At 51.1% G+C, this 12,226-nt stretch overlaps 1 protein-coding gene across 1 annotated transcript; it reads right to left on the bottom strand.

Annotated features, from left to right (window-relative positions):
* Positions 1 to 4,042: 4,042 nt before the first annotated feature.
* LOC118701317 (C-type lectin domain family 2 member D-like) lies at positions 4,043 to 6,637 on the bottom strand. The gene is given in 10 exon segments (XM_036405955.1): positions 4,043 to 4,196; positions 4,331 to 4,345; positions 4,347 to 4,378; positions 4,380 to 4,446; positions 4,583 to 4,667; positions 4,670 to 4,685; positions 5,410 to 5,585; positions 5,680 to 5,778; positions 6,156 to 6,212; positions 6,613 to 6,637. Coding segments are annotated over 10 exon segments (726 nt in total).
* Between the last annotated feature and the right edge of the window lie 5,589 nt (positions 6,638 to 12,226).

The raw sequence follows: 12,226 nt of genomic DNA, 5'->3' as shown, positions 1-12,226 counted from the left end.
CTGTTTTATTTGACTAATTACCAGCATAGTCCAAAGAAAGCAAGTGAACAAGAATATTGCTCAAGTATAAAGAGTAAGAGGAGGAATTGCTATAGATAAATATTATATTAGCTTTTTGCAAATATTTAAATAGATTTTTTAATATGTGTAGTGTTAAAGTAACTTTGTTATAAAGATATAGTTTTTATTTCGTTGTTAATTAAGCTTAGACATAGTAGTGAAATAGCTGATAGAAGTGTGCTTGTGTTAAAATGCTTCTTGGATAGGATAACATCCAATGAACATGTGATGAAGACACTTGCTACAGATCTGCCAACTATCAGCACTCACTGTCTAAAGACAATGTGGGCCAGGGCCAAAACTGAAAGATGATGATAAAAAGGGACTAAAACAACCAAGAATTTGCATGCTCTAAAAAGGCAGATCCAAGGAGGGACCATGCTAAACGTTCTTGGAACATATACTAGTTTGGGGGAAAGTTTGCTATGTGTAAGGGTCTATGAATATGCAGCAGGCTGGTGTAAGGAAAAAGGTATTTAAGGGGTATCCCCAAAGATAACAGGGTGTCCAAGATGCACCCGGCCATAATAACCTTTGATCTATGCTCCTGGTCTCCCATTGTCCTTTATTAAACTTTTTACATTTCCACAGCAGAGTGAATATGTTTTTCACACACGTGCACAGTGATCCAAGGGCCTGGCAGGTAACAGCTCCACACATCTCTTGGCAATCAGTGGCAAAGCAAACCAGACTGTTGTTGTCCTCCCTGTAGCTCTGCACAGGGACCATTAGAAGGGAAAATGCAGTCCTTGTGCTGGAGCTGAGCTGGAGACCTGGTCTGCCACTATTGGGCTCCATCCAATCCCTTTTCTGCTCGTCTGATTGACGTCTAGGGCCCTCTGAAGAACACTGACAGCCTGGTCTGGCCTCCAGGGAAGGAAAAGGAGCCCCTGGAGAAGCTGTACCAGGTGATGCTGCTACTGGAGACACCAAGGACAACCTCAAGGATGACAATCTCTTCCTTAACCTGACTACTGGCAAGCTGAAGACTGACTTCAGTTCTGGCACCTTCTTCAAAGACACACTCTACACCCAATTTGCAGGTGAGTCCATAGCCAGAGGGATGCTCCCAGATCTGGGAGCACAGCCTGGCCGGGCACCAAAAGTTCCCCCCTTTCCTGGGGTAGATGCAACAAATTCTTCAGTCGGCTGCCAAGCTGCTTTTTGGCAGGGCTCAGGGGGATGTAATAAAAACGGGAGTCAGCTCCTGGTCCTGCCAACAGCATCCACTGTGCCCTGGGTTGGGGGGCAGACAGCCTGACCAAAACAAAACCCCATGGGGAAGCAGAAGTGGGACTCCAAAAGACATGCACTGGCTCCTTTGATTTGCTGGTGAGGAAGGGCTTGGGCTACTCCACTCTGCTTGTCCCTGGCTGCACAACAGTAATGTCTCAGGGGTGCTGTGGGAGGCTACGGTGTCATTCAAAGCTACTCTGAAGCCCTCAGCTACCCTCACTGCTGTGTTGCCACTCTTTTTGCCTTGTCCCTCCAGCAGGATGAGCTCCATGACTGCTCTTTACCCTCCCCACTCTTGCCAGCCCAACCTCCTACCTCAGTGAGATTCAGGCGGAAGCTGATTTGTCACCTGTAGCCCAGCAGTGCCGTCCCCTCCATGGGGAACTCCAGCTCCAGAGCCCAGTGCACAGCAGTGTGGGCTGGAGCAGCTGAGCTGCACTCCTGGCTTGGCTGTTTGTGGGAACTAAATCCTGCCTGTGCACAGTTCTCCCTGCAGGATGGCCCCAGGGCAGAGCCCAGCCAGGCATCCCGCTGCATCCCCTGCAGCCTGGGGCAGAGGATGGTCACAGAGCAGCTGCCAGAGCTGAGGTTTCTGGGGAGCACCCAGAGCTGTGCCTCCAGGCAGCATTTGGAAGGGCTGTGTTCTTGTCTCCCGAACCTTGTGGGGAGAACAACCTGTGCTGCTAGGCCAGCACTGCCCCTCTGCACAAGAACAAGGCTGAAGGGCTTTCCCATTCCAGAGGAGCCGGTTGTTGAGCCTTGACAGGGCCTGGCAGGGCTGGAGCTGGATCTCACCCATCTGGGACTCGCTGCCCACACAGCCCCGCTGCACTTCCTTATCCAGGGGCAGATGGGTCTGTCTGTGCAAGGGGCTCTTGGATGTCTATGTATCCACGGATAGGGAACAAACACGGAGATGGAAAGTGTCACACAAAGTGTCTGCGCTCTCCATCCTTTCTATACAAAAACCATATCTGCACACCCCATGTAGAGATCTATGAAAAATCTATGGAGGGACAGAGGTTTCCCACACACCTCTAACTCCGGCAGCACTTCCCTGATGAGAGGTGACCAGTGGATTTTTTTCTCAGCTCTGCGTACAGAGTAGCTATCCAAGAGCTGAAGGGAGCAGCATTTAGAAACAGTTTCAAGATTTCGAGGCAGGAAAGGGAGCTGATGGCCATTCCTGGAACATGCAGTGCTCATCAGGAGCGAGGGCTGGTTCTTTAGGAATAAGGAATAATGGAGACAGAAGAGTATGGAAAAATCCCAGCTCTCCATGGATTTGTGCTAAGAGGGGAGCAGCAGAAACTCTTTGCATCTGGTTTTGTGGACACAAGGTCGAAGGAGCTGCAGTGGCAGAAGGTGACAGGGCTGGTGGCAGGTGAAGTCCTGTTTCATGACATCCCAGAGTGGCACAGGACAAAGCTCGAAGCACCCACAGTCACACTGATGAAATGTGTGCCATGTTGCGCATCCTCTAGGAAAAGCTGCTGTCCCACAGTCTGTGGGAGATATTTCAAGTCTAAGTTTCAAACTGCAATATTTTTACACTCAAGACCAGTCATGCTAGAGGTGAATGGGAGTGGCTAAGAGCAACTAGAATCATGCTGCAATCTGCTGAGAGCAACTGGAAGTGAACGGAAACACTGAGGGTAACTGGGATATACTGGGAGAGACTGGGAATAACTGAGATCATAAAGCAACCTTAAAGGGAGTTACTGGAATAATACTGGGAGAATCTGGGACTGACTGGAAGCATACTGGGTTACTGGGAGCAAAACTGGGACCATGCTGGGAACAAATGGCGTCATACTGAGAGTGACCATGTTCATACTGGAATCATACTGGGAGGGACTGCAGCCACAATGGGAATAATCATACCGGAGGTAACTGGAACCATATTAGGAGCGAATGAGAACCTCTGGGACCATGCTGGGGTCACAGTGGTATCATACTGGGAGTGACTGGGATCATAGTGGGAATTACTGGGACCATACTGCGGGTGACTGGGAACCATTCTGGGAGTGACCTGAACCCTGTCTGGGTGGAATTTGGTGAACAGGCTCAGCTGGGCTCAAAGTTGTTCCACCCCAGGGCTGCCCTGGAACTTGCTGCTGCCCCAGCCCCACAGAGCCGAGGGACACAGGAGAGACAGGGAACATGGAACAGACAGGGGAGATGGCATGGCTAAGGGCCACTATTCTCCAGCAATTTGGGCTGTTGAGCACAGGCTGTTGCCCTTGGGGTCCCAGAAAAGGCAAAATGACAAGCAAAAATAATCCTAATAAAACTCCTTTCCTCCACCTCTCTCTCCTTCCCAGGCTTTACTTTATCCCCAACTCCCTCCCTCCTCCCCACCACTGGTGCAGGGACAATGGGAGGCAGGGTTATGGTCACTTCATACTGCTGCTTCCCCAACAGGGAGAGGAGTCCTTGCCCTGCTCCAGGGTGGGATCCTTTCCATGGGGTCAGTCCTCCATAGACTTCTCCCATGCAACTCCTTCCCAGTTTGCCTCTTTATCGCCTGCTCCAGAGTGCAGGTTTTGATTGATTTTTTTTTTGCACAATCATTGATTTTCACTTTAGCAAATGCCCTTATCTCAACTGACAGAGTTTCAGCAAACAGACTCATCCCAACCTGTAAGCTGTTTGCCAGCTAAAATTTAAACAAATACAGAGACTCAATACCACATTGTGTGGGGTTAACACCAGCTGGTGGTGGATCTCTGTTAAGAGGGAGGTTTCAGGTGGAATTCAGGATTTCTGTATCCTTCTGAGCTTCACTGGGATGTCTCTGCAGGTGGCTGCAGATGGAGAATTTTGTCTCAGAGCACCTGTCGCTGCTGATCCTGTGGGAGTTCGTGTAGGCGCAGTGGCCATTGCCCTGGATGTCAAACCTGGATCAACAGCAAAGTTAGAGCTCATGGGAGACAGCTGGGATGGGAGGGATTCCCATTTCCAGAGAGATTAGGAGTGCTGCAGGAGCAGGGACCAACCTTCCCAGCAAAGCCCCATGAAGAACCCAAACTACCTTCCACTCCTCAATGGTTTTCATGTTCTTGGTCCCAGGGATGCCCCTAATCCAGGGATGCCCCCAGGCTCCCATCATCACCTGCATCCCAAAAATCCATGGGTTGTGTCTGAATGCTTTGGCACAACCAGGGAAAGTAGTGTTTGATTGCTCCCACCTCAACAGATCTGTATCTACTTGTGCTTCCTGCATCCAGCCCCTGCCCCAGCTCAGTCCATGCCATAGTTTTGTTCTCCAGAAGATGGGACGTACAGGGCATTGAAGAGGGAACCATTGAGCCATTTCCAAGGTCCAGAACCTTCCCTCCAGAGACCAACCCAGTATTCCATGAAGTTCCATAGCGCAGGAGGAAATGCTGGAAGTGGGGAAAGCAATGATCACAGGTACCTCCATACTATTCTCTTCAGTCAATTTCCTGCAATTTCCAAATCTGCTCTCCAAAGGCTGTTCCATGTTGCAGTGTGATGCCATTTCCTGTTTCACCTATCCCAGTCCCCCAGGTGTGCCACCCTCTCCTTTCCCCTCCCCCTTGCCCTCCTGCTAAGTGCTGTCAGTCAATCTTAACATTCCAGCAAGGGCATCGTGTGATTGGCAAAAATTCAAAAGATGCCCCTCAGCCCTTGGGTCATTGGCCAGTCTAGGTGTCATTTGTCCCCTGAGACTCCACCCACCCCTCCCACCTGGTTGGTGGCTCACCTGTCCCTTCCCTCCCCCCGAGCTTAAAAGACACGGAGACCATGCGCTCGGGATTCTGTTGGGAGCTGTTACCAAGATTCAGAGCTCTGTGACCCTGGAATAAAACTCTGGATTTAACCCTCCAGCAGAATCCTCTCCTTTTCCTCTTCACCGTTGCCTGAACCCTTTCCACCAGAGGTAAACTGAGTTTCTGCCATGCCTGGACTTGTTCCGAGTGCCTAACTGCAACTTCCAGCCAGCCAAAGGTGTCTCTGAGGTGAAATACCACAGCTGCCGCCTTTGGTCCAGCAGCAAGGGTCAGATGAGCCCAGGCACGTTCCACCTGGTAATACTGGGATTTTATTCCAATAGTTCCACAATGCCTCCTCAGGGGTTTCTCTTACCAGCTCCTCCCTGGTGTCGATGGTGGCCAGGTGGGCTTGGCGGGAGAGGCAGGAGTGCTGACTCCCTTCCCAGTCCACTTCCTCCTCCAGAAAGTAAAAGCACTTGTTCCCGAAGCCAATCCCACTCTCCAGGCAGCTGGGCAGGGCGGTAGCTGGGCAGGGTGGGTCTTTCTTAGCTGCAAACAAGCACAACATGCCCAAGTGACTCATGCTGGGGGACTTCTCCAGGAAGGAGACTTTTGGGTGGTTTCTGCACCCTCAGCCACTCACCTGCCAGCATGATGATGGTGACTGTGAGAGGCAGCACCACGGTGAGCACGGTGACCGCAATAATCGCTTTTCTGTTATTGGTGCATCTGTGGCTGAAATCTTGGAACAAAACACGTGGGAAGGGCATGAAGAGCACCCCTTATTCTCCCAGCTCTTACATTTCCCTTATGGATCACTTCAACACCTTCTAACACAGCCCCAAAACACACTGGAGGCTCCCAGCAGGGCACAAGCTCAGTCCAGGGGGCATCCCAGTGCTATCATCGGCTTCCAAGGATTTTTGAGGCTTCCCAACCTCCTGCATCACCTCTGTGCCCCCTCCACCATGAAATGGGCACCATCCCCCAGACCATCAGCTTGCAAACACTTTGATATTTCGTACTCCCCTTCCCACAACACCTTTGACCATTTTAGCTTGCCCTAACACACTGAGCCATATCTTGAAACAACATCCCCATAACCAAACTGGGGCTTACTGCTCCTTCCCTCTGCTCTCTGCTCCAGCAGCTCCATCACAGCAGCTGAGTCTCCACCTGTGCAAACAAAGCAAATTCTAACTCACACTCAGAAGTGGGGAGTGGGAAAGGCCTGATTTGGGATATTTTCCTCCTAGGACAGAGAGGCACCATTGTTCCTTTGCCAGGTTTATGTTGGCAGCAGGAAGGAAAACACAATTTCAGCTTTCAAAGAACCAGGACTTGCTTGGTTTTTCCAGCTCTGCTTCAACCTCAGCCAACTCCTGCTGGCTGTGGGTGTCCTGAAAAGGTGTTGCATCAAGGGCCTGAACAAATCCAGAGAGGTTTTCAGCCCAGCCCCCATTCCAGGCCACCCAGGCACCCCAAAAGGTGCTCACCCACTTGAGCCAACCTTGATTCCCCACCCTGTGCAGGGCAGCTCATGAAGCTCCTGGAGCAGGAGATGGTGCCTCTGTACCTTCTTCACAAGGGACTTCTGCCATCCCTGGGGCCACAGAGGGGGCAGGGGCACCCTCCAGGGACAAGAGTGTTCCTCAGGTCCTCCTGCCACAAAGTGATCTTGGACAACACCCCAAGCTCACAGGGCCCAACCAGGTCCCGCTCCTTCCTGGGGCTTTACTAGGATGCTCCTGTGATCCTAAAATAGAAACACAAAAAGCTGATAATCCTCCCAACCTCCCAGGTAGTCACAGCTCTCCTCAGCAAAGCAAAGCTGGTCCCACAGGAACAATTTGCTGAATATTTATGTGGAAAAAATAATCAGAGAAACAGAACAAGGGTTGACTGACACAGACTGGAAATACCTGTGGATTCTGCTGTCAAGTCACTGGTAACTGAAGAGTGTTTCTATATTTATTACAACTATATAAATCACTCACATCAATGCCCAGCAGATGTTTTTGTCATCACTGTAAATTAAATTATTATCAGCCCCTGCACCTGATACTTCCCCTAGGTAAATATTTTCCATATGAGAACCACCTGCCTGTGTCTACAAAGGTAAGACATCCAAAAGGATTTTTTCCCTTCCAAATGCTTGAATTTTGGTTTAATTGTTGTGGTGTTTTGTTACTGTCTCCAACCCCTCAATTCCCCCTGCTCCAGGCTGCAGCTTGGGGCATTTTGGGGTGAAAAACTGGTGGGGGAGGAAAAGGTGGGAAAAGGGGACGGAGGCACAGAAATTTCTCTCCCTCCAAGCTTTTCCTCTCATTTCTTCTCTCCTAGATTTCTTGAGTCCCACCCACTCACACACCTGTTTTGGATCAAAGCAGCTGCTTCAAGAAATTCTGCAGAGTGGGGAGGCAACAGCTCACAAACCCCCTCCCAGGGGCACTTCTGACCCTTTCACCCACAGGCCACAAGTGCCATGGATGATTTAGGAGTAATGGAACCTACCAGTCTTCCCCATACAGAGTCATTTCCCACTCCTGGGCACAGCCTCTGCTCCACAGAAAGGCTCCAACTCCCTTCCAGAACAAGAGTTTAAATAAACTGTCTCTGGACTTGGAAGCAGAAGAATGATGCAGGGTTTTCCTCTCCCCCCTCATACCTGCAAAGGGGCAAGAGGGAGCAGAGCTGGGGAGGGCAGAAGTGGTGCTGGGGCTGGGGGGTCTCTCCCCTGCAGCAGTGCAGGGACAACACACCTGTATCTGCTCAGGGTGGCTTTGCTCACCTAAAGTTGCATCAAGGGGTCTGAGGGCCCCCAAATACTAACCCACCACAAAGGCACTGCTGCAAGAGCTAGAAGGGGCTGAAAAAAATCCAATAAAATCACTGAAAACTATTTACAAGGCAGCAAAAACTAGAACTCACCTAAAAACCACATCCAGACACTCAAACCACCCCCATGGTGGCAAGAGCTTCAAAAAACCAGCTGTAAAGTAATGATTTTGGGGTTTTATTCTTCTCTCTCTTTAATTTCCTACATTTATTACATCAACTGGTTATTACAATCCCCCAAAGATGAAGCCATGATCTGGGTGTTGAGCTCCATCCCATCCCTGGCATCTTTCCAGCCAGTGCCAGCTCAACCAGCCCTGAGTTTTACAATAGAGAAGTTGCTTTTCCAGAACCCACCCTCACAGCCGCCAAGCTCATGGAGACTGAACCAAATCCCTGGGGCTGTGTAAGTATTAGTTCATGGAGACTGGAGACAGATTCCTGAGGCTGCTTAAGTATCATCACACACTGGAAATGAGGGCAAAGAGTTCACAGTCACAGTCTGAGCATTTGGCTGTGCTCCAGCAGCTTGGAGGGGTGCCCAGCATATTGCCCTATGGCTCCCAGGAAAGGCAAAGGGGTGGAGAATACCCTCCAGAAACTCTTTTTGCTTTAACCTTTATGTTTGCTTTAAGCTTTATGTTTAACATTCCCAGTGTGCCACATGTAATGTTTTGAGTCTGGCTGGGTGCCTGATGCCACCAAGGCTGCTCTGGGCAGTGCCTTTCTGCCCCAGACAGGGCAGAGAACACCCAAAGAACAGTTCATGCTCGGATCAGGGCAGAGAGAGGCCACTCCCCTGGAACTGGTATGGGCACGACAGAGCCTGCTTGGGGAAAATTATTTGAATTTATGTCCAGTCAAACCACAACAAAAGAATGAGAATTAAACTACATCCTAGTAAAACTCATTTCCCTCACCCCTCCCTCCTTCCCAGGCTTCATTTTATCCCCAGTTCCCTCCCAGTGGCACAAGAGAACCAGATGGGGATAATGGTCACTTCGTGCTGCTCCACATTCCCCTGGATCAATCAAAAAACCCCTTCCAGGAGTTCCCCCTAGCTGGTCTCCCTCCTTTGGAGTTCTGGGGTCCCCATGGATCCTGGTGATCCCCCTCCTTGGAGTCCAGCTTAGGGATCCTTAGGGGTTCCGGGTTTCCTTTTCCCTTGATTCTGCTTCAGCTCCCAGGTCGTCCCAGGCTCACCCTCTTCAGGCTCCCCTCACTCCAGGCATTTGGGGCTCCACCCTCTCCCTCCTATCCCCTTCAGGGTCGGGCGTCCTGACCCTCCCTCATCTCTCTGTTCCCCCACCCCTCCAGGCTGCTGGGGGTTCTCCAACTCCGGTATCACCCCCTCCACTTTCCCCACTCCGGGGGTCCCATGTTACACTCCCCTGGTTCTCCCGGGGATTCCCAGAACTGAGGTCCTGCCCTGCCAGTACTGGGCGATCGCGACATGGACCCCCCTACACTGTCGCCACAAGGAGCATTCGAGGCGCATCTCTGGAGTTCTGCAAGTTTCAAACACACCCCCATCCCCCCAAGAAAACCTGCCAGGGAAATGCAAAGATACCTGGGGCTTGATTCCAGAATCTGCAAGCTCCAAACACCCTTCCAAAAAAATCCTTGCCAGAGACCCCCCTAATATATTTGGGTCAAACTCCCCAGTCACCTGAGGGATGTAGGGGGTGCGATGCTCTTGGGGCCGGGGGGGGGGGGGCTGCGGACACAGCGAGCAGTATCCCTCCCGCTTCTCCTTCTGCACCTTTTCATGCTCCTCCTCTTCCTGCTCCTCCTGCTTCTCTCTCTCTCCTCTTCCTCCCGTTTTTCCCCATTCCCTCTGCCCCACAGTGCCACAGCACTGGTTGATGGGTGGCGGGGGGGGGTGAACCCCACCGGGAATAGACGCAGGGAGGAATCCCCTCAGTGCAGATCTGCACCTTCACCCCCCACCCTGAGCCCCAGGGATTCACTCCAGGGCTTAAGTGCTGAGCGATAAGGGTGGGCACCCATGGAACTGCCCTTCTCCCATTCCAGCTTCACCTTTTCCCTCCCTCTTCACCTCCTTTTCCATCGTTTCCCCCCTCTTCACCTCCTTTTCCATCGTTTCCCCCAATCCACTGACCTCTCCACAGTCTGTCCCACCCCCTCCCCCTCTGTTTGGGGATCCCAGCTCCCTCTTCTCCCTTTCCCGTCGTCCCCCGAGTTCCCAACCCACCTCCCCTGTGCTTGGTTTTGGGAGTCCCAGCCCCATCCTGTTCAGTTTGGGCATCTCACCTTCCCTTTTGCTCAGCTGGGAGTCCCAAGCTCTCTTCCGCCCTCTGTCCCCCTCCCATGCCCCTTGCTCACCCCATGGAGGGGCAGGATCCCAGCACCACCACATGCCCCATCCCCAACGCTGCTGCACAGGTGCTGACACCCTGAAGCAAGGCTGTGCTCTGGGGTGGTCCTGATAAATAATACATAGAATCGAAATTCTCAGTTCCCCTAAAGTTGCGGAATAGAGCTTAAAGACTAACTAGCAAACAAGATAAAAGAATGTTAAAGTATTTACACAGGATGATAAACATAAGTGGAATCAGTGGAGAAGCAGAAAGGACTCCGGGGGAATTTTTTTTTTTTGCAAGTCATGTAACAAAGAAGCAACAATGCGTGCTCACAGAAAAAGTTCAAGGCAAGGTCACCTTTTATATTGAAGCATTCAGTGAATACGACCACCAAAGACCCCTTTAGCTGACCCTTCAGAACCATACAAGGCTTTCCAGGAGGGGGATGCATCCAAAATAGTTCTAGGAAAGTGATATTCATGTATTAGATAAGAAATATGTTTTAATGCATGTAGTATATGGTAGAGATAATTCATGCTATTAATGTATAAAATATTGTAAAATCCAAACCATGTCTTTTGACTATCCTGACCAGGAGCAGCTGTCTTATTCATATATATCTAGTTCCCGGACTCGCGTTAAGATAAACATCGATGCTTTAACATAAGAATGGAAGCTTCCAGGTGCCATCCTGATATATGTGAATACATGGCTTCTCTGGAGTCGACTGACAACATCGAGACACCTGGACTGGACCTTTGTCCACCTCTGCACATGGAAATCAACAATGATGCATATGAAGAGACACAAAGAAAATTTGGTCATCTCTGCCTCGGGCAGAATAAACTGTATAAAAACTCACTGCTGGAAGCCACGAGCGTGAACTGGGGAGACTCTGACACTCAGAGGTCAGATCCGTGTTCACCCGGCGCCGATCCCAGGCTCAACATTGACTCTTTGGCTGTGGTGGTTTCGACAACTGAACTTCGGTCTCACAGACAAATTAATAAATCTTTGCTAAATTTTCTTATAAGTTTGGCTCACAATTTGATCATTTATAACAATGCATATGTCTTATCGTGATGGAATGAATGCCTTGTTGTAAAGTCTCGAGACACACAGTGAATAAAGAAATATCCTCCTCTGTGCCCTGAGCAGAAAAAGACTGCCTGCTTTCTGATGCTTCAAATTGTCTTAGAAAGGGTTTATTCTGGCCAATTTCAGAATCAGGGGATTGCAGACCTGTCTTTTGGTGCCTCTTCTTCCCTTTCCCGTTGTCCCCCCAGTCCTCAATCCCCTTCACCCGTGATTGGTTTTTTGGGGGTCCCAAGTCCTGCCCTCCCCTCCTCCCCTCTCCCACTTCCTGCTCTCCTTCCCACTCTGTGGGGCTCCCAGCACCACCAGTGCCACCAGTACGGCCCCAGCTGCCCCCACGCGCCCCATCCCCAGTGCCAGGCAGTGCCAACAGCCCCAAAGCAGCTACGCTGTGCCTGGGGGGGTGCCCAAAGGAAGCCTGCCCGCATGGCACTGGGAGCACCACCCCCCCAGTGGGGAGCACGGGTGGGCAGCATCAGCCGTACCTGTGCAAGGCCGGGCCGCTGCCAGGACAGGGCGGGGGGGGCCCGTCTGGGCACCCTCCACCTCCCCCCTCCCCAAATTCCACTCTTAAGGGGCACTGGGGGTGAGGTGGGGACGCAGATGAAGTCTGGGAGGGGAGCACTGGGTGCTGCGGGTCTGCATGGCACCTTGGGAGTCATCAGTGAGAAAGCTCTGATTGGCTGGAAATTTTGGGGGGACTCTGGGCTTTGCTTGTCTCCTTGACATCTGATGAGTCAGAATGAAACTGAGTTCTGATTGGTCAAGCATCTTTGAAAGCTCGGTGTACAGTGTGTCTGCCTGAACACTTGGAAGTCATCACCTCAGTGCTCTCTGATTGGACAAGGGCTGTTTTGAAGAAAGGGGGCACTCCCTGTCCACTAAATGTGGGACCCCCACAAGTATTGCGGGAAATCCAGGACCCCCGAACAA

This window comes from Molothrus ater, unplaced genomic scaffold (genome assembly GCF_012460135.2).
Source record: "Molothrus ater isolate BHLD 08-10-18 breed brown headed cowbird unplaced genomic scaffold, BPBGC_Mater_1.1 matUn_MA572, whole genome shotgun sequence".
Taxonomy (NCBI): Eukaryota; Metazoa; Chordata; class Aves; order Passeriformes; family Icteridae; genus Molothrus; species Molothrus ater.
The sequence above is the reverse complement of the archived record's forward strand: the minus strand, read 5'-3'. Positions and strand labels throughout refer to the sequence as shown.